This window comes from Pipistrellus kuhlii, unplaced genomic scaffold, assembly GCF_014108245.1.
Source record: "Pipistrellus kuhlii isolate mPipKuh1 unplaced genomic scaffold, mPipKuh1.p scaffold_m20_p_1, whole genome shotgun sequence".
Taxonomy (NCBI): Eukaryota; Metazoa; Chordata; class Mammalia; order Chiroptera; family Vespertilionidae; genus Pipistrellus; species Pipistrellus kuhlii.
The window spans coordinates 192,881,987-192,908,290 of NW_023425404.1; the positions used below are offsets into that span (position 1 = coordinate 192,881,987).

At 38.4% G+C, this 26,304-nt stretch overlaps 1 protein-coding gene across 3 annotated transcripts in view; it reads right to left on the reverse strand.

Moving 5' to 3' along the window:
* Window positions 1–568: 568 nt before the first annotated feature.
* C1QTNF7 (C1q and TNF related 7) overlaps window positions 569–26,304 on the reverse strand; it is a 92,785-nt gene continuing 67,049 nt past the window's right edge. For 2 of the 3 annotated variants that reach the window (XM_036420248.2, XM_036420265.2), the window contains exons 2-3: window positions 7,962–8,207; window positions 569–1,560 (exon numbers count right to left, since the gene is read on the reverse strand). In XM_036420248.2, coding sequence (XP_036276141.1) covers window positions 929–1,560; window positions 7,962–8,207 — 878 coding nt within the window. In that variant the 3' untranslated portion in view covers window positions 569–928. Of the gene's footprint in view, window positions 1,561–7,961; window positions 8,208–21,153; window positions 21,351–26,304 lie in introns of those variants that run through there. The other variant, XM_036420258.2, reaches the window with a different exon arrangement.

Genomic DNA, 26,304 nt, shown 5'->3' on the forward strand with positions numbered 1-26,304 from the left:
GAAAAGTGTTTCCACCTGGCTAAAGTGTTTCTGGGCTGAAGAAACTGCAAGAGGCATTTGTCCCTGGGAGAAGAAGCTGGGCATTGCTAGGTGATGTCATTACTTGGATGGAGGAAAGGACACTTAGCAAATTAGCCTTTAAATAGATAGATATGCAATCCCTATGGATACAGACAATAGGGTAGTGAAGGTCTGGGATGGGGTGAGAACTGGGTGGAGGGAGATATTGGGAGGGAAAGAGGGTAACATCTGTAATACTCTCAACAATAAAGATAAAAATAAAAGAGTTGTTGAGAAAATATACAGGGTAGAGCAAAAGTAGATTTAGAGTTGTATCTGCTTTCAAATATAATACTTAATAAATACATAATAATACAAGAATAAACTTTGTGTTTCACATACAAGCACGAAGGAAGAAATAATAAAAAAGAAAATTATGACTTCACTTTAAATTGCTTGACATTCCTCAGCATCACTTACCTTTGGTTTCTAATTATAGTATTTGGAGAAATATCAAAGACTTTGTCTGGGATGTTATGATCCTTTTAAATAACAGGCCAAAATGTGGTTTTATAAAGATTTAATGAGACATTATCATTGCCGTCTGGTTTGATCACTCAGGGAATTTAATAAAAAAAAAAATTGTTAACATTGTCTTGGATTTGTTTAAATATTTATGAACACTGCTTTCAAGAGAATTCATATCTCTGGGGTTATTGTTTTATATCATTCATCTTGGTGTGGTTTCAATAGTTTGGTGGATCATCTTGTTTTAATAATAAATGTCGTTAGAGCTGTCTGTAAATACTCAGGAATCGAAGCAGGAGTCTTTGGCTCGCATTGCTGTGTGTCCCACCTTCCAGAGCCCCTTGATGAAATCGAAGTGTCTCCCACAAGGATTCTGGAACATGCTGGTCAGCAGTCCTGGTCACAGCTCGTCGTCTTCTGATATGGAATCTAGATAATCTGTGTCAACGTACAGGAGAAATCCGGAAAACAAGCTGTCCGCCCAACCCGGGTCTGAAAAGAGGCCGTTCTGGTCATTGAAGAAGATCTCCAGCCAGACTTCATCCTCCGGCTGCAGATAGATGACCGTGGACCCTGAAGCCACGTCATGGTTCCCTGTGTTGGCGTCGAAGGTCTTTATCCGGTACTGCCCGTTGTGCACCAGCCCGATGGCCAGGTGCTTATTTGCCAATGTGATATCGTAAGAAAAGTAGTAGATCCCTGGGAAAGCGCAGATGAACTTCCCCGTGGCAGGGTTGTAGTGCTCTCCCTCATTGAAGAGGACCTTGTTAAATACGATCGGCAGCCTCTCTTCTGGGTAGCTGGTGGTGATGCCAACGGAAAAGGCAGACTTGAGCACGATGCTTCCACATCTACACACTCCAGGCAGCCCTGGGTCCCCTTGCTCTCCTCTGTCTCCCTTTGGCCCAGCAGGCCCAGCCGGACCGACTTCTCCTTTCTCTCCCTCTGGTCCCATGGGTCCTTTCTTCCCCGTTTCTCCTTGGTCCCCTTTCTCACCAGCAAGGCCCAGAGGTCCAGTCTTACCTCTCAAACCTTTAAAAAGAGATTAAGCTTTAATGAATGGTTCCTTTAAATACAGGGTGACAAAAAGCATGCCCACACAGTCCCAGCATACCCTATGTTTGTTTTTTTACACAACTTTCAACTGTGTACTACTAAACAATGAATTTTTTTTAATATCACTAAATCACTACAATGGAAATAGAAAAATTTCATCAGAATTTCAAGTAAATTTTTCTATGTAAGAAATCATTTCATTCTGAATAACTAAGAAAATTTAACCACCATTCTGATGATAGATCACCTGTCTCTAAATTAATTACATTACACATACTCATTACTAAGAAGAGATTTAAGGAAAATGATGTTGATATTATTTCCCAGAGTGAGGTCATGGGGGCAGACAGAACTAGAGGCAGTTCTGTCTCATGCCCCATCCTACTATTAGTATTAATAATAAAAGATTTAATCAGGAAGAAAAGGAAAAAAAAGAAAAAGAAAAATAACCCCAAATAAAATAAATAAGTGAAAAAGAATTAATCAAATGAGGTTAGCTCTCATTTATTGAACATTTGCTATATATCAGGAACAGCATTTTATTTACATGTATTATCTATCTTCTTCAAGGTTTGCGAGTTTTAGGAGCTAGGCATTATCATTATTACTTCCATCATAGATGAAGAAATTGAGCCACGGAAAACTTCATTTGCTCAAGGAGATAAAGCTAGTGAACTATGGAGCTATGACCTGAACTCATGCCTGCCTGACTTAGGAGCCTGAGCATTTCCGTGGCTAGAGTATGAATTGTAAAGGGCTCCTGGCACATAGTGAGGACTCATTATGGTGCAATAACCCAACAACAGTGACTGCCACACTGAGAAGTAAGTCCTTTATGGAGGAGAAAACTGAACACAAGAGAGATAAAGCAAGGCCAGGACTGGAATCCAAGTTACAGTCTACTGATGCTTTCCCTTTGGGGCTGGAATTAAGAATTCTAAGTTCTGTTTGGCTCTACTGCTAAGGGCTGTATCATTTTAGGCAAGTCCCTTAATTTTTCTGGGTCTCCTTACCTATAGCAAAGATATAGCAGCTGTGAAAAGATTTCAACAAATTGAAAATCACCACAGAGAAATATTTTCTGTCTGCCCCATGTTTTTGGTCTACAGATCAACCATTGGCTAAATGCAGAGAAATAGTGATCATGGCTTGAAAATGATAACCAACATCTAATTAATTTTGAAATAATATGTGCAATAGCAATTACTTAATGACATAAAAAAGGTCATTCAATTTTATGGCCAAATCTATTCCATAAAAGGTGCCTGTGTAATGATACATTCTCAAAAATATCCGAATTATTTGGATATTTGTAATGTACTTTGTAGTCAGGGAAAATATATTGTTGATATATTGTGTCATTTATTCTCAGGAACTTCTATTAAGCTGAGCCCTTTTTATCTCAATAGTGCTTTATATCATGTATTTCAATATATTACATATGCATTGTGTATGAGTTTGATCATTTTTCAGTTATTTGGCAAATTTAGCAATAAAGTGTTCTGGATAATGTAAACTTGAAAAGAATTAAAGCTTTACTCTCAAAACATCAAATATTTTGTTTCTATAATTTTGTAAAGATACTGTTTGACAATTTGTGGTGTTCAAAAGATGCTAATAATGAATGCACTTTATGTGTGTGTGTGTGTGTGTGTGTGTGTGTGTGTGTGACTGAGACCAGCATTATTACTGATCATAGAAGTGTTTTCTAGCTGTTGATGACATTTGGTTCTTTCTTTTCTTTTCTTTCTTTTTAAATTCTTACCCTAGGATATTTTGATTTTATTAACTTTAGAGAGGAAGGGAGAGGGAGAGGGAGAGGGAGAAGGAGAGAAAGAGGGAGTGGGAGATGGACAGAGAGAGAGAGAGAGAGAGAGAGAGAGAGAGAGAGAGAGAGAAGAGAAACATCCATTTGTTGTCCCCATTTGCACCCCATCCAAGTATCAAACCTGAAACCTGGGCATGTGGCCAGACCAGGAATCAAACCTGTGACCTCTCAGTATGGATGCTACTCCAACTGAGCCACACTGGCTAGGGTGACATTTGTTTTTAAATTGAAATTCCACTGACTCCAGCCAGAACACAATCTGGCATTTGCTTCTTAAATAAGGCTATAATAGTTTGACCTCTCAATGATTACTTATTTTTGATAGATGTATAATATAAATATTATTTTAATAAATTAACTTTGGAATCAAAGACAACAACTTCTAAGTTGTTATTTTATGTTCAATATAAGCCAACTTTTGTTGTCTTCATCAGTGACTTTTGGTGCATTAATTAAAACACACACACATTTTGGCATCAGTAACGATTTGACCATTAACTTTCACTATGTACTCAGTCCTTCTTCCTCTTTTGACTTTGAGCAAGTCAATTCTTGTCTGAGTTCCAAATGCTCCATTTGTACTATGAGGAAATTAGATCCAAATCCACTCGAAATCTGGTGGGAAAAGCAGTAAACAGTGACCAAGCAGAGCAGGGATAAAACCCTAGTTCAGCCAGGAATTAGGTGAATTTGACAAAGGGTCTTCATCTTTCTGACTTTAGTTTCCCAGACCTTGAAATGAAGATGTTGGACTAGATTGTTTGAGGTCTCATTCTATTGAGAATTCTTTGAGATCAAACCATAATACTAAGATACAACTTTACAATGAAAAGGTTGTCATAATTTCAATGTTTAGATTTTCTTTAGTTGTTTACTATTCTCAACAGCTGGGAGTTAGATAATCACATTACAGATTTGCCCCTGGGCTAAGAACCATTGAATGAAGAATAGAGAGAAGGAATAGATCAGTCTCCCTATTCAGGAAGATATATGACTGTATAGAGAAGAGAATTATGGAGAAATTATTATCTATGCTTAAGTATTAAAACTTGGAGAGAAAGGATTTCTTTTCAATTCTCCATGATATAGGCTTACAAATATTTTTTCAGTGCCATTTCTTTTATCCATCCATCCATCCATCCATCCATCCACCTCCCCACACATCCATAGATTTATGCATGCATGCATCCAACTGAATCATCTAATGATGATTGACCATCATTACATGCCAGGCACTGTACTAGGGACTAAGTGAGACCTTGACATTAATGACACCTGCTCCACCTTCAAGGTAGCTGTTATTACATATTATATTGTGGTCTGCAATATGGGTCTTAGCTAAAACCATGAATATCCAAAGCCATATAATAAATCAGAATTATCTATTTCACAGGGGGTGTCTATGTTATTTAAAGATATTTATGTGGATGTGTGTTCAGATGAAATTAAATGTTGATAATATGAGACAACAGTAATTGCTATTGACCAGTGAAGGAGACAAATATTTCAGCAGAAAAATGTATAATTCAGTATAATGAGCTCTGTGCTTGTAATTTAGGATGGGGAAATTGGACCAAAACTATGCTCTATTTTGCATGCACTTGGTTGGGGTAAATGTTGTGGGGATGATCACCAAGAGCACATGAATGAGAAGGCCTTCGTGGTGTCACTAAGTGGGAAGAGGGAAGAGAAGCTTCCAATTGTGCTGTGTCCTGTTCAGCCACATTGAAAACATGTCCCCAAAGCCCCAGGGTTCTGTTCCTGCTGTTTGTCAGTGAGGTATGCTCCTCTTCATTGATCACAAAGGTGTTCTTACGCTTCCTGTCTTAGCTGTTATATATCCTTATGTGTGGACACGTGGATACTGGATTTAAATAATCTCAGGTTGGGAAAGTCATTTTATTTTTAAATCTCCATTTCCCCCATTTGTAACATTATTGTTATTGCTGATTACAATAATTGCTAATAGGGTTATGGTGGACAGTAAGTATTAAAAGTAAAATTTCTTATATGTAGGTAGAGTAAATTCTTAGTAAATAGTTATGATGATGATGATGATGACGATGACAATGACATACAGGTTGGGGTAAAAGTAGGTTTACAGTTATGAGTATGCAAAACATAATTTATTCTTGTGTCATTATATTTTAATTATTGCATTATTTTCTATACAAACAACTGTAAATCTATTTTTGCTCCACCCAGTATTGTGATTGTGTTTTTCCATATTAGACTCCCAAACCCAAATGCTTACTTATTGAGTCAAGGACAGCGTCTTATACAGGTTTGTGTTCTCTGTGTCTGGAACTATGTTTTCAATGAGGAGCAATCTTGCATCACCCACCAAAGGAGCATTGGGAATGTCTGGAGACATTTTTGGTTATCACAATTGTAGGGGTAAACCCTAGTATGTACTGGGAACCTGCTGGAAGTCGTACAATGCACAGGATAGTCATCCACAGTAAATAATTATTCAGCCCCAAATGTCATGAGGGTGGAGGTTATGAAACTCTGGTCTAGAACAATTTTAAAAGGCAACAGGTGTGCATAAAGCTTGTAGAGTGAATAATGCATGAGTGGCTGGATGAACAAATGGATTGATGAATATGGGGGTGTAGCTGGCTGCATGCATGGTTAAAATTAGAGCAATCACGAGCATTTGATTTAATCTGAATGCATATCCATAAACATCTTTAAATAACACTAGAACTAGCTTGTAAGACAGATAACTAATTTCTAGTTACCGTATTTTTCGGACCATAAGACGCACCAGTTTTTAGAGAAGGGAAATGAAGAAAAAAAGATTCTGAAAGAAATAGTGTCCTAAAATATTTTATGTGCATTAAAACCCAACATCACAGTCATAAACACATGTAATCAACCCTGTAAAGTAAACAGCAGCATTTAGAACCATTTTAGAGCCGGGCAAGCACACAGAGACCACACAGAGCCGGGCGAGTAAAAAAAACTTTTTTTAAAAAGTATATGTGTAGGCTATATTTGGACCATAAGACGCAGGGACTTTTCCCCCCCACTTCTGGGGGGAAAAAAGTGCGTCTTATGGTCCGAAAAATACGGTAATTATGTAGCTTCGGATATTCAGGAACTTAGCTATGACTCATATTTGCAGATCACAATGTCACATGTAATAGCAGCTAACATTTCCTGTGTGCTTACCACCTGGCACTTACTCTATTGCATGTTTTGCAGGTATTATTGTCCTTAATCTTAACAATCACCTTTACTACCCCCTATTTACAAATTAGAACACTGAGGCTTAAAGAGGCTATTTGCTCAAAGATACTAAACAGTAACGGGAGGAGCCAAGATTTCAGCCTAAGTCTTTCTGACTCCAATGGATTTTTGTGTAATCACTACATTACTGCTTCCAGGCATAGCAAACTAAAAATGTTGTTAATAACTATAATCTTTGTGTTACTAAGGACATTCATGATCATGACCCAGTGAGTTGTATCATGCTGTTGTATGAAAAGGTTTGAAATATAAGATTGAGGCTCCCAATTAACGGTTCTTTATCTGATGTTGCACTTTCACCTAAAGATTCTTTACCAAATATTGGACAATATTTATGCATTTGGTAGCTGCTGATTTGCCAAATATTTCCTGCATGACAAATTTGGAAATGAATAATTAGCCAATAATTTGCATATATATTATATTGTTTCATATAACAGCACTAAATGAGATGCAGTGACTAGAGAGAGACATACTTCTTAGATCTACTGACATTTTGTGCCCATCTTTTGTCCCAACTTTTGCACTCAGAAATGTGTTTTCAAAGATCGATTCCAAACCACTTCCTCTCTTTTGGTAAACACGGCCTCTCTAGAATTTTAATCCATTTTACTCTGAAGGGCTGACAAATCTGGCAAGCTTCCTGGGACAACTTATTTGTGGGGGGAAAAGTGAAAATTACTGAAAGACTAGGGGATATTGTGTTGCTGTAAAGAGCTGTAAGAAACCTACTTTTTCTCACTTTTACAGGACAGGTGGCAGAGTGATGAATCAGGAAATGCAGGCTACATGTTACTATTGTCATTTCATCTTTGGAAAAAAAACCTCTGGGACCTCTTTATGTTCAGGATATTAGTGCAGAGCAGGAAGCAGCAGGCTTTTTGCTCCTAATTCTGCCTCTGCTTCACCTCCCCTCCTGTCCATCTTTCTGTCCATCCATTGCACCCTCTTGCATGCAGGCCTTGCCTGCTAGATGTACCAGCCCCTGGTCATAGGCACCTGATGTTGGGATCCAGCTCTGCTCTTCCTTTGCTAGTAATTCATTTGATTGTGGCATTGCTCAGTGTTCTCACCTATAAAATGTGATGACTTCCCCCTGAAAGAATCGTTATTACAATAAAACAAGAATGCACATAGAGTCAAGAGCAGCGTCTGAAGCATAGTCAACAGGCAATAAATTGTTATGAACGATGAAGGTGAAGTAGGGGAGGGATTTAGAGAAAGCAACAAGGAAAGGGAGTAGTTTTCAGAGAGGGTAAGGAGGGGGGCTTTTCAGAGCCTCATCATTCATTACCTGCAGTCCCCTTTTCGCCTTTCTCTCCTTTCCTGCCATCTCTCCCATCTCGTCCTGGGAGGCCGATCCGACCGTGGGGTCCAGGGGGGCCACTTGCTCCCGGAGGACCTGGGGGTCCAGGTAAGCCAGGTATGCTACAGATATATCTCGGGGAGTAGCTCTCTCCTTTGAACTGATTACCTCGAGGTTGTCCACTTACACAAATGGCAAAACTTGTAACATAGAGCAAGACAAACATCTTTGGCTCTGCAAGAAAAACACACAGACATAAAGGCACCCTCTCAGGTGGGGCTTGGGGTGTAATGGAACATGAGAATGGGCATTTGCAATACGTCACTTCAGTGCTCAACTTTCCAGGATTATAAAAACACATTGTTCATCCTCACAATTTCATTAGAAACTATCCACTCATTATTAATAGAGAATTCTCAGTGTACCACACAGGGATGGTGGAGATGAAGGATTGATTTCAAAATTTCAAAATAGCCCTAGCCTGCTTGGCTCAGTAGAGAGAGCCTTGACCCAAGGACTGAAGGGTCCCATGTTTGATTCTGGTCAAGGAATGTACCTTGGGTCGGGGAATATGTGGGAGGCAACTAAATGATGTGTCTCTCTTGCATTGATGTTTCTCTCAGTCTCTCCCCCTTTCTTCCACTCTCTGAAAATCAATGGAAAAATCTCCTCTTGTGAGGATTAACATAAAAATAAAATAAACTACCCTCCAAAAGGGAAGGGAAAATTTGTTTTAAAAATTAAAAAAATATATAAAAAATAAAAATTTCAAAATAAATCCCTTTGTTGCATATTTTCTGCAGAGATCAATGATAAACTTTGCTAAATAATGATTTCACTTTATTAAAGTAATGCATTATTTTGAAAATTAAAGATGCAAATGAATAATATTATGAACCTTATTTTCACCACCCAAAGATAATTATTTACATTTTGATATTGATATCCTTCCAGTCTTTTTTTTAAGCCATAGAGAAAAGTATATCATATCATTCCTGCATTTCTTCAACTTTTTCCACTTAATTTATCACAAGCATCTTCCCATGTGAAAAATTATTTATAACATTAAACAAATTGTTGGATTTGTGTCTATTACCCTTTATGTACAGAATTCCCCATTATAGACATTTGTTTCCAGGTTTCTGCCAATGTAAACACCATGCTAGGATCCTTATATAGAATCTTGCATGTATTCCTAGTTGCTTTCTCAGAATTTCTGGGCCTTGTAAAGCAGGAGAAAGACAGTGTTCTTTTCACACCACATTTTGCACTAAATAATCACATGTAATGCCAATTAGTGTTAATTTGAGTACTCTGCATGTCCAGGGGGGGGGGTCCTCAAACTTTAATTTAAAATCTGCAGGATATGATGCCGTGGTGTCCCATTTAAGCTGTCAGCACAATTAAAGAGACAACTGAAGAGCTAAGAGTGAAATCAAAGTTTTCTTGCCTAGTGCCACACACTCAGAGTGGAGCAAGCCATAGTCTGCAGCTATGATCAGATAGAACTTGGTTTTGCCCTCTCTAAGCCTGGCAACTGAGAATGATGGATCATTTATTATCATGACATTTGGCATATGGGCTGAAGGGTGGGTGGTGTAGGCTGGGGACACCTGATTTCCTAGGCTACATGGCCTTTAGCATCAGCAGTGTCTTCGATGGGAGAATATATGCATGTCCTTCCTCATAAATGAATAGTTTTTAGAGAGTTGGACCTCTACTTTAATAGGAAATCTGTACAATGCTTGATATAGATGCCTAATATATACTTGCACAAAGGAAAACATAATACAATGTGAGAAAAGCAATCAGATAAAGTTCCTTAGTTTCTTTGATCGTGGCATCGGAAAATTAACCAGGCACACTATACCATTTTTATGGTACCCATGGGGAAATTGCAACATCTTGGAATCAGACCCAGAAATTTGCCAGAGCATAGGAATGACAAACTGAGAAAAACAGTGTGCACATGTGGTTTGGAACAGATCTAATTCCTAGAAATATTATTAGTGAAAAACTGAAGCAATGTGTCCAAATATAGGCTCTAGATCCTTCACCAAATCTCCATGTTACCAGTGGGCCCTCCGTCCCAGACTCAAGGAGAATATCTTTGCCATGTTCTGTCTACTTGAGTGGTCACATGGCACAAACTCAAAATCACTGATCCTGTGGCTGAACTGGGATTAAGGCATTTTCTGAAGAGCCTAGCGGATCTGGTAAAAAAATACAGCCTTTTCAAATGCCCCTCAGATGAAGGAAATGAAAAGGGCCTCCGAACCATACCCTCTGCCACAATTAAAACAAAATGCAACAATTACATTGCTAGTTCTTCTTCCTTCTAAAAAACTGATCAGAGGAGGCTTTCGGAAGGGATTTTAAAAGATGCTCACACAAGATAATCATAAAAAGGCTTTCAATCAGACATGGATGGGATGGATAGCTCAGGCCAGAAGCTGCTTCTAAGAGGGACTTGACATTATCTGGGGAGAAGTTGCTCTGGGAAAGGGCATCTCAGAAACTCGGATGAACAGGCTGCAAACACAAGTCAGGGGACAGTAAGTGAAGACGTGTGTGGTGAAGGTGCAGGTTATGATGGATAGAGCAAGAAATTTTAGATGCACTTGAAAGAAAGGGTATTACTATTTCCAACAGCCAGGCCACAAGGGGCTCAAAGGAGGATTGAACTGAAACAATGGAAACAAATGCATTCATAGAACAAATGGTTTGCTTTCACCGACAAGTCACTGGAATATTTTCTGGACAGTAGTCTAATTGCTGGAATCACCCATAGTTTAGATGTTTTGAAAGGCACTTAAAATGATAATCCATCAACAGTCCTCAACAGAATTGAGGAACAATGGCTTGTGATGCCTGATAGGTTATGGTGGCCTGGTTGTGAGTGGCCAGCTGAGTTTTGGGACTCAGTGCACCAGGATGATAAAGGGGTGTGGCTTCACCCTGTAATGGTTCTTTATTTCACTTAAAGGTCAAAAGCCTCATGGAAGATGATCTACAAGGCCCTCCTTGGCTGGACACCAAGCTTCCTTCTTCCTTGAATTCACCTATTCTTCCCACTTTCTCAGCTCTAGTCACGTTGAATATCTTGGTGTTCCTCAAAGACACTAGGAATGTTCTGCCTTAGGGTCTATACACTATCCTTTCTCTCTGTCCAGAACTGTGCTCAGGCATGACTCACTCTCTCATATCTTTCTTTCAGTTTTTTGCTGAAATACCACCCTCTCATAAAAGCCAACTCTTACCACCTTATTGAACATTGAAACATGATACTTCCTGATCCTCCCTCATTCTGCTGATTTAGTTAATATTTTTATTTTATTATTTTATTATTTAAGGTATTACAAATAGTAGTATGTATGTCACCTTACCCCCTCTCCCCATTGATCTCCCCTTGACCTCCCCATTTTTTAGGAATATATCCATTTCTTCTAGGTTGTCCAGTTTGTTGGAGTAGAGTTGCTCATAGTATTTTCTTTAGGATTCTTTGTATTTCTGTGGGGTCTGTTGTTATTTTACCTCTTTTGTTTATGATTTTGTTTATTTGGGTCCTCTCTCTTTTCTTCTTGGTGAGCCTGGCTAGAGGTTCATTAATCTTGTTTATCCTTTCAAAAAACCAATTCTTGGTTTTATTGTTTGTTTGTTTTTTGTCTCTATGTCATTTATTTCTTCTCTGATATTTATTATTTCTTTCCTTCTGCTCACACTGGGCTTTTCTTGTTGTTTTCTTTCTAACTCTTCAAGTTTCAGAGTTAGATGGTTTTATTATCAGTTTTTCTTTTTCTTTTTCTTTTTTTGAGGTAAGCCCGTAATGATGTAAGCTTCCCTCTCAGGATTTTTTTCACTGTGTCCCAAAGATTTGGATTGTTGTATTTTCATTGTTGTTTGTTTCCAGATGTTTATTATTTCTTCTTTGATCTCTTTAGTAACACACTCATTGTTTAATAGTATGCTATTGGCCTCCAAGTGTTTGAATTTTTGTGATTGTTTTTATTGTAGTTGATTTCTAATTTTATGCCACTGTGATTGAGAAGATGCTTGATATGATTTCAATCCTCTTGAATTTGGAGAGACTTTGCCTGTGTCCCAATATGTGGTCTATCTTTGAAAATGTCCCATGTGCACTTGAGAATAATTTATATTCTGTAATTTTGGGGTAGAATGTTCTAAAGATGTTGATTAAGTCCATCTGATCTAGTGAGTCATTTAGGATTGATGTTTCTTTGCTAATTTTTTTCCTAGAGGATTTATCCAGTGATGGTAATGGGGTATTAAAGTCTCCTACTATGATTGTGTTGCTGTCAATCTCTCCTCTGATATTTTCCAGAAGTTTTTTTTTTAAATGTATTTGGGTACTCTGCATTGGGTGCATAAATATTTACTGAATTATAGCCTCTTGTTGTATCAATCTTTTTAGAATTATGAAGTGGCCTTCCTGGTCTCTTGTTATGATCTTCACTTTGAGGTATATTTTGTCAGATATAAATATTGCTACCCCAGATTTTTTTTTTCCATTTCCATTTGCTTGATAGAAATTTTTCATCCCTTCACTTTCAGTCTGTGTGAGTCCCTTGTTCTGAGGTGGGTCTCCTGAAGACAGCATATATATGGGTCATGTTTTCTTATCCATTCAGTCACTCAATTTCTTTTGATTGGAGCATTTAATTCATTTACATTTAATGTTATTATTGATAGATACTTTTTTTGTAGCCATTTCTGCACTTTATGCCAGTGTTCTTTCCTCCCTTTCAATTTCTTCTTTTTACAGCATTTCCTTTAGCATTTCTTGCACTGGCTTGGTAGTGATAAACTCCCTTAGCCCTTTTTTTTTTTTTTTTTTTTTTTTTTTTGGTCTGCAAAGCTCCTGATTTTCCCTTCAATTTTGATTAGAGTCTTGCTGGATAGAGTATTCTTGAATTCAGTCCTTTGCTTTGCATCACTTTGTCTACCTACTTCAATTCCCTTCTAGCTTGATGTGTTTCTATTGAGAAATCATTAATAATCTGGTGAGGTATCCTTCATAGGTAACTCTCTGTCTCTCTCTTGCAGCCTTTAAGATTCTTTCTTTATTGTTAACATTTGCCGTTGTAATTATGACGTGTCTTGGTGTGGGTCTTTTTGGGACTGATCTTGCTTTGACTCTCTGTACTTGTGTAACTTTTTTATTCCCCATATCAAGGAAGTTTTCTGTCATTATTTCTTCAAATAGATTTTCTAATCCTTGCTGCTCTTCTTGTCTTTCTGGCAGCCCTTTATACGTATGTTACTTCATTTTGTGTTGTCCCAAAGCTCCCTCATGTTCTCCTCCTGCTTTTTATTTATTTTTTTCTCCAGTTGCTGTTCAGTTTGGGCTTGTTTCTCTACCTTATCTTCTAACTCACTAATTTGGTCTTATGCTTCTACTAGTTTCCATGGCGTTTTTGATTATAGCAATATCACTTTTGATTTCTTCCCAATTTTTGCATAGGTTGTTGATTTTTCTTGTCCATATGGTGTATGAACTGTGCAACTATTACTCTGAATTCTTTTTCTGTCATGCTGCATGCCTCAGTTTCACTTATTTCCTTCCTTGGTGATTCTTTTTTTTCTTTCCTCTGGGGATTGTTTTGTTGTCTCTCCATTCTATCACCAGAACGTTCAAATACTGAGTTATGGGGGCTTGGGCTATGTGCAGTGGTAGTTTTGTACCATTCAAGAGTCACTGAAGAGTTCAGACACCAAGATGTGTGGCTGCTCAGGGTTGGTGGAGTCATGCTCATCCAGGATCAGAGTCACCAGTACTCAGTGTGGCCTTGTGTGTGCATCTAGAATTAGAGACCCTACCTGAGCCATGCTGAAAAAGAGACCCTGCTGAAATGTGCTAAAAAGCAGAGTCCCCTAGCACATGCCAGGTGTCAGAGATCTCCTGTTCCCCCACCGAGAATTGAGTATCAGAGCCTCTGTTGCTTAGTGTGTCCTCACTCTGAGAATCTGGGTCCCTGTGTGTGCATGCACCAAGAATTGGAGTCACTGGATCTTAATGTGTGTGCACTGGGAATCAGGAGCTCTAGACAGGAAACAGAGTCAATTCACTGGTGCTCAGTGCTGCCTCTCACATGGAGAATCAGGGTCCCTGGGTCTGCTTGGGGGACCCTATGCCGGCAGCAGGTCCATTCCTATGCTGCAGAAAACAGACTTCCCTCTGCACTTGTCCAAGCTCAAATTCAGGTAGTGGAGCCATCCTGTGTGGGCAGAAGGCCTGCTTGCTTGGGGTGGGTCTAGCAGTTCCTATGGTGCTGCAGGGAGCCTTCAGGGAGGGAGATGGGCTTTGTGACTCACATAAATCTGTGGCCGGGATATCTGGATTCTTGGTGTCTGTGAGTCTGTGGCTGCTGTTGCAGGTCTTTGTCCCTAGTGGCTATTGAGTCCCAGTTTGTGTCTGAGACCATATTGGGTGGTGTTAAGGCTAGGACCCTAGTCTCAAGCAGTTCTGTTTTTCAAGATAGCATGGTCTCTGTGCCCACGCTGGCCACCCCCAGAGTGTCCATAGTGGCAGCGGGGTTTCACAGTCTATGACTGCCAGTTTAGCAGCCTCTTGGAAGACCTGCAGGATACAACTGTTCCTAGCTGACACACACACACACACACACACACACACACACACACCACATGTCCACACACTCCTCTATTACTCCCTCACTCTCTCACATTCTCTCCCTCCCTCCCTTCTTGCCAGTCACCATATTTTCTCCTCTGCTGATTCCCCCACCTCCCATCATATGGTACTTATCACCTTCTAACTCTCTAGATTATTCTTATCTTTATTGTTCTTTTTTATATTATATATCTTTATCTGCTAGAATGTAAGCTCTGTGAGGGCAGAATCTTTGAGTCATTGATTTCTCCAACCATTTATTTTTTAGTTTTTTAAAAATATATATTTTATTGATTTTTTACAGAGAGGAAGAGAGAGGGATAGAGAGTTAGAAACATCAATGAGAGAGAATCATCGATCAGCTGCCTCTTGCACACCCCCTACTGGGGATGTGCCCACAACCAAGGTACATGCCTTTGACCGGAATCAAACCTGGGACCTTTCAGTCTGCAGGCCGATGCTCTATCTACTGAGCCAAACCAGTTTTGGCTGTGTCCAACCATTTAGAACAGTGTTTGGCATAAATATCAGCTTAGGCTGGGGGCAGAGGAGAATATATATATATATTTTGTGGAAGATGTAACTCTTGTAAAAAACAAACAAAATATAAAACAACTAGATAAAATGGAATATGACAATATTACAAGAGAAGAGAGAGAGAGGATTTAGAGAAATAATCCTGAAGTCTATGTTGCTTTAATTTTTAATAGTCTAGAGCATTTAAAAATATAATATACATATTTGTATAGGTAGAACATGAACATTCATAAATTTAAAAAAATAGAGTATGCAAGGAAAGGTAAATTTCTCCCTCTCAGCCTCTCAGATATACAGATTCCTCTCTAGAGGCAACCACTGTTGCTAGTTTCTTGTGTGTTCTCCTTCCCATGTTGGCATCCTGTATGCAACTTTCTACACTTTGATTTTTCACATAATGTGGGGATCATTTTGTTATCAGCATATCAGAGTTGCCTATTTCTTTTTCTTCTTTTCAGTGGCTGTAGACTATCCATCATATTGATGTAACACATTTACCCAGTCTTATATTGATAGATATTTGGGATATTTTCATTCTTGTACTATTATTAAAAACTAGAGGCCCAGAGCACAAAGTTCGTGCACGGAGGAGGAGGAGGTACCTCAGCCCAGCCTGCACCCTCTCAAATCTGAGAGCCCTCAGGAGATGTCTGACTGATGGCTTAGGCCCATAGGGAGTGGGCCAAAGCTGGCAGTTGGATATCCTTAGTGCTGCCATGAGCCTGGCTTCTGGCTGAGTGGCACTCCCCTGTGGGATCTCACTGGGAGTAGCTCCTGTGTTGAGTGTCAGTGTGTGTCATAAAGGCTGGTCATTCTTCTGTTCAGTTGATTTGCATATGAGCCTTTTATAATATTATATAGGATAGTGTAAAGAATATCTCTGTATATTTATATTTTTTATACATGGTCTATGACAGTTAAAGGCTTTTCCCAGTTTGCCTTTTTATTTTGTTTATATATTTAAAAAAATACTTTTTTTCATGAAAACACATTTTTGAGGTTCAATTTATTGTGTTTAAAAGACCTTCCTTATTTCAAGATAACAAAGAGAATCCTCCCCGCTTTCTTTCAGTTCTTTTATTGTTTCATTTGTTCACGTATAACATTTGACCCATCAGAATTTTTCTGACAGAATGTGTAAGAGGGTGATCCAATTTTAGATTTCAACAACTTATATAGGGTGTCCCCTCAAAATGTATATACACTTTAACAGCTGAGTTCTCAGTTTTGAAAATGAAATGTATTTTAACGAACACTGCCTTTATAATTATTCAAAGTGTGTGTATACTTTTTTTGGGACACTCTATTGAATAATTTATCTTTCACCCAATGCCCCACTGGTTTGCAATGAATTGGTTATTTTGGCTGGGAATGACCTATGCGTGTCATGGCTTTATAAAGATTACAATATTTTAAAAAGCTTTATTGAGATTTAATTTGCACAGCATAAAATTAACCAACTTAAAGTATACAGCTTACTGTATATCACAACCTAATTTTTAAAAAACATTTTCAAGACTTCAAAACGAATCCGTATACACATTAGTAGTCACTTCTCATACAAAATGCTTTGAAGGATTGCATTGAATTATGAACATTTATAGAATATGTGCTAACATGTATTTTCCCCCACCATTATGCTTCTTTGGAGTTAGAAAATCAAAGCTCTGGAGATATTGGTATTCTTGAACAGATCTGTCTTTGATGTGAATTGTAAATAACTATATTCTATATTTCTGTAGGGATTACAAAGTAATAAGCTTTTAGATTTCAAACACATACTGAAAAAATTACTTTATGGAACTGTAGATTTAAGAACCTTCATATTGATGTGTGTTTTGAGTCTATAAGGCAGGGATGTAATATACAGTATTTTGTAAATATATTTTTAATGATGAAATACTTTATTCTTGCTAAACTAGCCATGGAAAAACACTTGGAGAAATACTGAATAATTCAGTGTAAAAATTGAACTTATAAAAAATGTATGCACAGATTAAGATCCCTTTGTAAATAATATTTTTCCCTTTATTTAAAAATAAAACAAATCCATGCAGGTACAGTCAGCCCATATTTGACAAGGGAGCCAAGAATACTTCATGGGAAAAAATAGTCTTTTCAGTAAATAGTGGTGGGAAAGCAATATTCACACGCAGAAGAATGAAATTGTACCCCTAATTTATAAAACTCAAAAATTAAGTAGAAATGGATTAAAAACTTAAAAGTAAGACACAAAACTATAAAACCTATAGATGAAAACAGGAAAAAAAAATCCTTGACATTGATTTTGGCAACATTTTTTTTTTTTAATATGGCATGAAAAACACAGCCACCAAAGGAAAAATAAACAAGTGGGACTACAGCACACTAAAAGTTCCTGCACAGCAAAAGATACAATCAATGAAAGGGAACATATATAATGGGAGAAAATATTTGCAAACAATGTATCAGGTAGGGCATTAATATCCAAAATATATAAGGAACTCATATAACTCAGAAGCACAAAAACCCCACACCAAATAATATGATGGAAAATGGGAAAAAAATCTGAATAGACATTGTCCCAAAGAAGACATACAAACTGCCAATAAGCACATGAAAAGATGTTCAACATCACTAACTATCAGGGACATGCAGATAAAAACCACAGTGTGATAGCACCTCGCACCTATCAGAATGGGTATTATAAAAAAGAGATAAGGTGTGTTGGTGAGACTGCGGAGACACGGGAACCCTTCTGCACTAGTGCATCCACTGTGGAAAACAGTATAACAACTCAAAAACAATTCACAACATTAAAAATAGAGCCACCACATGACCCAGCCATTCCACTTCTGGTTATATGTCCAAAGGAAATGAAAACAAAATATTGAAGAGACATCTGTACTTCCACATTCATAGCAGCGTTATTCACAATAGGCCAGATGTGGAAACAACCTAAGAGTCTATTGACAGATGAATGGATAAAGAAAACGTTGTGTGTACATACAGAGGAATACTAGTCAGTCATAAAAAGAAGGAGATCCTGTCATTTGTGACAAAATAAATGATCCTTGAAGGCATTATACTATAATATAAGTGAGATGAATCATACAGAAAGACAAATACTGTATGATATCACTTATATGTGGAATCTAAAAAGTTGAACTCATAAACACAGAAAGTAAAATGCTGGTTTTCAGGGGCTGGAGAATGGGAGGAAGGGGGAGATATTGGTCAAATGGTCAAATTTTCAGTTATGAGATGAATCTGTTTTGAGGATCTAATGTACAGCATGGTGTCCATAATTAACAATACTGTAGTATATACTTGAAAATTACTGAGACTAAATCTTAAATGTTGCCACTATTTACAGAAAATGATAATTAGGGGGGTGGATGAAAATGTTAATCTGATTGTGGTAATCATTTCATAAGAAGCAGGATTATAAATTCACAAGTGACTATGTATCAAATCTTCACATTGTACCTCTTACACTTACATAATGTTATATGTCAATTATATCTCAGTAAAACTAGAGAAAAAAACCTGTAGTTGTGAGAAATGTACAAGGTGCAGCTGCTATGCGAAAACAGTATGACAATTCCTCCAAAAATTTCACACAGAATTACCATAACATCCAGAAATTCCACTTCTGGGAGTTTACCCAAAAGAAGTGAAAACAGGGACTCAAAAAGATATTTGAACATCCATGTTCATAGCAGCGCTTTTCACAACAGCCAAAAACTAAAAGCAACCAAGGTATCTATCAATAAATGAATGGATAAACAAAATACGGTACATGCGTACAATGGGATATTACTACACAGTCAAAAGGAACAACATTTTCACACGAACCATAATATGGAAGAATCTTTTTTTAATTGAATATATTGGGGTGACACCAGTTAACAAAATTATATAGGTTTCAGGTGTACAGTTCTACAACACATCATCTGTACACTGTACTGTGTGTTAACCACCCCAAGACAAGTCTCTGTCCATCACCATTTATCCTCCTTGATACCGTCTTCCACTGGCCCCTACCTTTCTTCTCCCCTCCTCTCCCAGCAATCACCACACCATCATCCCTGTCCATGAGCTCTTTTTCTTTTCTCTTTTTGGCTCAATCCATCCAACCACTCTCAGCTTCCTCCTGTCCTTTACCCCATGACAGCTGTCAGCCACTTTAACTATGAGTCTGTCTCTATTTTGCAAAAGAATCTTGAAGACCTTATGCTAAGACAAATGTATGTTTCTGCCTACATGATGTAACTAGAACAGTCAAAACTATAGAGACATGCCCTAACTCGTTTGGCTCAATGGACAGAGTGTCAGTCTGTGGTCTGAAAGGTCCCAGGTTAGATTCCGATCAAGGGCATGTATCTTGCTTGGTTGCAGGCACATCCCCAGTGGGAGGTGTGCAGGAGGCAGCTGATCAATGTTTCTCTCTCATCGATGTTTTTAACTCTCTATCCCTCTCCATAAAAAAAATCAATTAAAAAAACAACACCTATAGAGACAGACAGTGGAATAATGATTTACAAGTGCTGAGGAGAGGAGGAAGAGAGGAGTTAGTATTTAATGAGCAGAGTGTTAGTTGGAGAAGATGGAAAGTTCTGGAGAGGGATGGTGGTCTGATAGCTGTACAGTACTGTGATGTGCTTAATGCCACGGACATGTATGCTTAAAATTGTATTTTATGTTATGTCTACTTTACCATAATTAAAAATACTAAATAAAAAACATTGGAATAGAGAAAACATAGTGGTTTTCTTATTACTCTGCTAGGTATTTTAGAGACAACATATTCATAACTCCACACAACTTTTATTTTACAAACAAGAGAATTGAGACTGAGGGTTCAGGTCCACATAGCCATAAAAATGGCTCAGGCAGGATTTGAACCGAGCTCTTTTTGTTTCCAAACACTTGAGTTCTCCCATATATCATGTGAGGTGAACTGTAACATTACTTCATCACAAAGGGCTGGATTTGATTATTAAGTCAAGTTGAAAATGTGTTTTGCCTGGAAATCATTAGGAAGAGGATAGGTAACCAGGACAGCTAAAATGAGATGTATCCTTGAGCAGGGAGATTTCACAACAGTAGGCTTTTCATTCTCTAGCTGCATCAGGAGTGGCCCTGTGAGTGAGACAGGATGGGACCCTTAGGTGTTTGTGACTTCTGCTCTGTTGTTCCTCATTTTTTAGTGTGAGGCTCCAGTTTTCCTCCCCAGAACTACCCCTTCCATTGGCCATGCTCACCTTCCCTTGTCCTGTCACTATGTCTCCTATAAGACCACACACACACACTACATTATTATGGCTATTTTTTTGTTGTTAACCTTCCCCCAAAGCTATTTTTTCCATTCATTTTTAGAGAGGATGGAAAGGAGGAAGAGAGGCACAGAGAGAGAAACGTAGATGTGAGAGAGACACATTGATTGGTTGCCTCTCACAAGCCCCTTGACCATGGCCAGGGAGGTATGCGTCCTTGAGTGAGAATCAAACCTGAGACCCTTCAGTCATCAGGCCAATGCTCTAATCACTGAGTAAAACTGGCTAGGGTTGTTAAAGCTATTTACTTGTTTTTTCTCAACATATAAACTCTGATTCACCAACATTTAAGACAAAGACTGTTCTCCAATAGAAGTTCAACTAAGATTGAAAGAAGAAAAAATATTCATTCATTAACATTTATTTTTATCTATAGCTTTGGCTGCTTTATGTAAAGTGCTATGATAGCACAACAGTGATAAATATGGTAAGTCCATATCGTTTTCCCAAAGACTATTTCTGTGGCAGGTTGGACAGGGAGCTGATGTCCAGAGAAGTCACGTAACTTCTTTATGGCAACCACACCAGTACCAGACCAGAGATTTGAACCCAAGTCTTCAGTTTCGTGAATTCCTCTTAGAGAGCTGCCTGTTTAATACACTCAAAAGCTACCAGAATGATACGGGAATGGGACCAACATTTGCCAACATTCTCAAAGAAAGAGTAAACAGCATACCTTGCTCTGGGATGGTGGGTTGCTCCAGGATTCTAAATCCACAAGAGATCGAGGATCTTTCATGAGAGCTCAGCGAGAAACTTGCTTTGGTACCAGACAGAAAAACAGATCCAAGTTCTCAGAGATTTCCAAATAGTTGTGCTAAAAATAATGTTCTTCTTTCCTCCCAAAGAGTCAGAGGCCCTGGAAGTCATTCATCAAGCGAGGCGCAGGCAGGGGTTGGTTAAAGCTAAGGTTTTGTTTGACATAAACCTGACGAGCCTGCTTTTGTTGATGGAGTTTACAGGCGCCTCCACTTCTGTGTGCTGTGGCCTCTTGCCCAGATTTGTTTACTTAATTTTTTCCCCTCTTCATTTGTTTTCCACTGAGGGAATGTTTCAGGGGGAAAAAAATTACTCACTGGCTGGAAATTAGATGTTAACTTAGAAAAAAAGTCACTTTCTATTTGAGAATTTTCAAGGTAGAGCCTTCAGATTCTGGACATGGGCTGGTATCTTAAGGAATAACAAGGAGATTTGTTCCTGTTCTGATCAACATGGCAGAAAAATGGCCCCTGGTTCTACATGCTGCAAAATGCAACAGAGTCATGAATAGGGTACTAATGTTTTCTTTGTTTCTTGATAAATGGACAATTAATTGGGTATTCTTAGCAGACTAATGTCTTTGTTCTTGTAGAGAACTGACAGTAACAACTCAATGGACAGAATCTTTCTTCAGATCCTAGGACCACTTGTCTTTGATGCAATCAATTTCATTGTTTCCTTCTGATAGGTACTTATATCTCCTTAGCAACAGCACTATGTAATCCGTGTTGTCATTTATGGAGATGAAGTGACTGAAAAATCTTGTTTTTATTTTACTTTCTTCATCATTATTCTCAAGCAACCGAGAACTCTAATAGTTAGGGAAGTGCACTCTGACCATGAATTTGACCAAGAAGCTCAGTGGACTTTGCATTTCCATAAGCTTCATTTTGCCTTTGCTATCCACCCTCCCATCCCGAGGAAATTGCCTTTTGAATTTGTTGGCCGTTCAAAATTTGAGTGCCATCATTGGGTGGTAAAAGCATAAACAAAGAAGTGAGGCGCAGGTTTTCACTAAATTAGTGTAAGATCTTTTCTATTTCTTAATTAAATAAAATTGATATTGTAACATCGTATAAGTTGAAGCTGTACAGAGTACCACCTTGAGAAAGTTTATATATTGTAATATGATTGCCATTGTAGTGTTTTTTTAAATTACATTTCACAACTAGAGTGCAATATTATTATCTATATTCATTATACTGTGCATTAGGTCCCTATGGCTTAGTCACTACTCATTACAAGTTAGTACCCTTAATCACCATCTACTTTATACTTGTGTTCTCATCCCATGATAAGCTACAGAGTACGGCCTTAATCTTTGTGTGTTTTTTCCCCCCTCATCCTAAAAATAAAACTTGTTGCTTTTTATTATTTATACGTTTCCTCTCAATTCCTAATAGTCTCTAACAAAGTGCTTGTGCCGGATGGGATAGAATTTAAGAAAATGGTTTCAGCCACTTCTATGCATATAGTCATAGAAGTCTCCTGGAAGATTTTTGTTGTTATTGAGAAAAGTCACACCAATGGCTTTTCATGCTGTATATCAAAGGAGGAACTTGGGAGTGGCTCCATGAAGGTTCTTCTTCTCAGGTAACCTTGGCTAGAGAGGGGTTGAGATTATTTGCTTAAAGCATCTAAAACCTTTAGAACAAAAGGAACCAGAATTCAACTTTTTCTCTCCATGATGTAAATGTAGGTAAGTTAGTAATAGACAGTAGGATTGGCCTGTTTCAAAGCCCACTGCAAAGTAAAACACTACAGAGCACCAATGGAAACAACCAGGAGGTAAATGGGAATCTGGGTAAAGAGTCCTAAAGAAATCTGGAACGGCCAGCTTAGGTACATATATAAATAATATATGAATGAGGCTGAAACTAACTGCTTTCAGTTGTTTTGTCATAGCAGCTATCCTTTGCAGGATGGTTGAACATATGATGGTGAATTGAAAGTCATTGTATTAGCAGTGAGGTAAAAAGAGATTAATACTGGGGTTATGGAGAGCATCCCCTAGCAATGGACAGGCATCTATTGGATTGTGCATGAGTAGTGTCACCATTTGGTGGCAGCTAAAGCCACAGGAAGAGTAGGCAATGAAAGGTTTTGCTTTCCACTTTCTACCTGAAAAGCCTCTTCTGACCCTAGAAGTATGTTCAACCAGAGAGAGCCAGAATTGAAAGATCTGGGGCACACAGCAGGCATGGCAGCCAGGAGAGAAACATACAAAGAGCACCTGTTAAGTAAAAGTACTTTGGTCATGTTTTTTTAATTCTCCTACTTCCTGATCTGACTCTAGACATGCCTCAAGTGGAAGGAGAGATAGGATTAGGGTAAGATTGAAAAAGCATAGCTTATTCTGAGCTAAAGAAGTACAAAGGAAACAGGCTGTCTAATGGACGTAAAATTGAAGTATTGACTTAAATTTATCTTTTTTAATATCTGAAAATAAGTCACAATTGACTGGTAAGATTGTTCATGTACCTGAAAATGACCAGAAAGTTAAGGAATTTGCCTGAGATGTCATGAAAGGGCAGGAAAGAAAGACCAAACAGAATTCGACTAAAAGAATTGATAGGAGAAAAATGAGGTTTTTTTTTAATACCCTATTAAGGACAGATGAGACACCATTTGATAAAATCAGTGAACTCTGGAGAGTGTTCTACGGAAAAATAAAGGGTGTTATGAGCAGGTTTCGTGGGGAGACTTAGTTGAGATTATGATTCAAGTTTGCCTAAAGAAATAACATCTGACCTGAAATAGGAAACAGGAGTAGGCATTAACCAGGAAGAGGGGTGGGAAAACACCTTCAGGCTGAGGAAATGCCATATACAAAGGCCCTTTGGTAGAATGATTTTGAAAGAAGGTCATTAATTGAAAGGAGCAAAAGATGTGCCAGCAAGGAAGATGTGCCTGAACCAGGCAGGCAAGACTCTTCTGTCCATGGGAGATTCTGATTTTGATCCTGTGGGTACTAGTGACACCACTGTAATTAACAAACTTTTCAATTAATTAACAGGACAGGAGGAAAGGAAAGACCAAATAATATAGGCAGAAAGCTGCAGTTTAATACTCCTCAGGTCTGTCTGTCCTTTGAAGATCCTGGGGGAAGAGACTGGGCAAAGAAAGAATAGACACATGCTCAGAAAAGTCTAAATGACGTAAGGAGGGTGCTTGTTTGTCAGTCAGACCTGGGAATAGGTCATTGGCCAGAATACGCATAGCCACTGCAAGGGCTTGAAATCGGATATACATAAGTTTCTAAACAAATGAAGTTCCCTTTTTTTGGCCTTCTTGATCTATTGGGACTTTTGTTGCAGGGGGTGTGCTAATGGATTACAACTAGTCCGATGCTCTGCTGGACTCAGCTTCGCCATGGAATGGAAATTCTGGACACTGGTGTTACTTTCAGCTCTGTTGGATCCTAGCTGCACCTTTTCCAGGCCTCGCTTAAGGGAAATGGGCCTTTATAAACTGAAGGACATAACAACACAAATAAAAATCACTCATTCTCCCATGCCAGTGTAAGATAATTCTTTTTTTCAAGTTATTGTAAGAACCCCATTCCCACCAACAACAGAGAGATTCCACCTGTGCAATGTTTCAATAACAGAAGGACCCCCTGAAAATTGTCAGCTCCCCCTCAACCCTAGTTTGCTTAGAATAATGAAGATGATAGAAGTAGAGATGATGCATATTTCCACTTTCCTGGCTTTTAAAGGTGAGTTCAATAACATATAAAGACTCAGTTTGGTTTCTGAACAGAATCTGCTTTCATTGTAGGGCAAGATGAGAGTCCTCCATGACAAAAGTAGTTGGTGTATTTTTTTAAAAAAAAGAAAATTCACCCATTCATCAAATGAACAAATGTAATGTTTCCCTACTATGTGCCAGACCCTGCCTGGCCAGGCCCTGGAGATAAGGAGTTCAAGAGGAAGACAGTCTCCCCAGGCACCTGAAGCTCCCATGCCAGGGGGGATTTCACATCCTTAGGGAAAGAAGAAACCTCAGAGGTTATCAGTCTGATTTTCCATTTTGTAGATGGAAAAACGGATTCCATTAAGAAATGATTTGCCCAAAGGCCACTTTTATACACAACGCCGTCATTAGATCTTGGGTCTCTTTTATTATTTCCAAGATTCCTCTACAGAGCAGAGCCTCTCACCAAGACCTGATTCCTAACTTCACATGGAGAAGACACTACACTATATTTTTAAAGAGAAAAATATTCATTATTGTGGATAACTGGGAATTAACAGTATAGTATTATCCCAGATCATGATACTTGATCCTCATATTTATGCCCCAAATATCACTTCTAGTATTGTAACTCATAAGAAAAATTTTAAAAATTATAAACATATTTGCTCTCTCTCAATGCCAAACACTTCTCAGGAAAATGTTGAGAGATCAAATGGATGCCTTGGCCCCATGAGCCCACCACCCAGCTTAACAGTCACCCATGGGAAATCCTGCTTCATGCACACACACACATTCACTTGTCCTCCCTTTGCCCCCAAATCCCATACATGGCATAATTTATTCCATAACTATTTTGGGAAAACCTAGACATTTTATCATCTTGGGTAATATAACAGATTGACACCATGCATCTCCATCAGCCTTTGAGGCCTTTTAACCAAAAATGAGCATACTTTAGATCAGTAAAAAATATCTTAAAAGTACTTTAACACAAACGGCTATATTTTATACTAAATGTTGTAAATGTAATCTTATGTAGCTGTCAGGATTTTTCAGTGAAGTTTTCAGAGAGCAGGGGGAGTTCTCAGATGGCTTGTAACAGAAATTCCAAGAAGACTTGGATTCTGGGAAAAAAGATTGCCGAGAGGTCTTCAATGTTGCGACACGTGAAGATGGGTAGGGCTGGGGCCAGGTGTTACAGTGTTGGTTCTCACTGACAAAACCTGCCATACCATCAAGACTCTTTAGGAAACACTCTCGAGTGGGGCTGTCTTTAAAATGTTAGGTAATCCTGGAGTCTTGGAATTGGAAAGCTAACAGCAACATTTTCCTGAAAAATGTTTGGCATTGAGAGATAGCTTTATTTTGC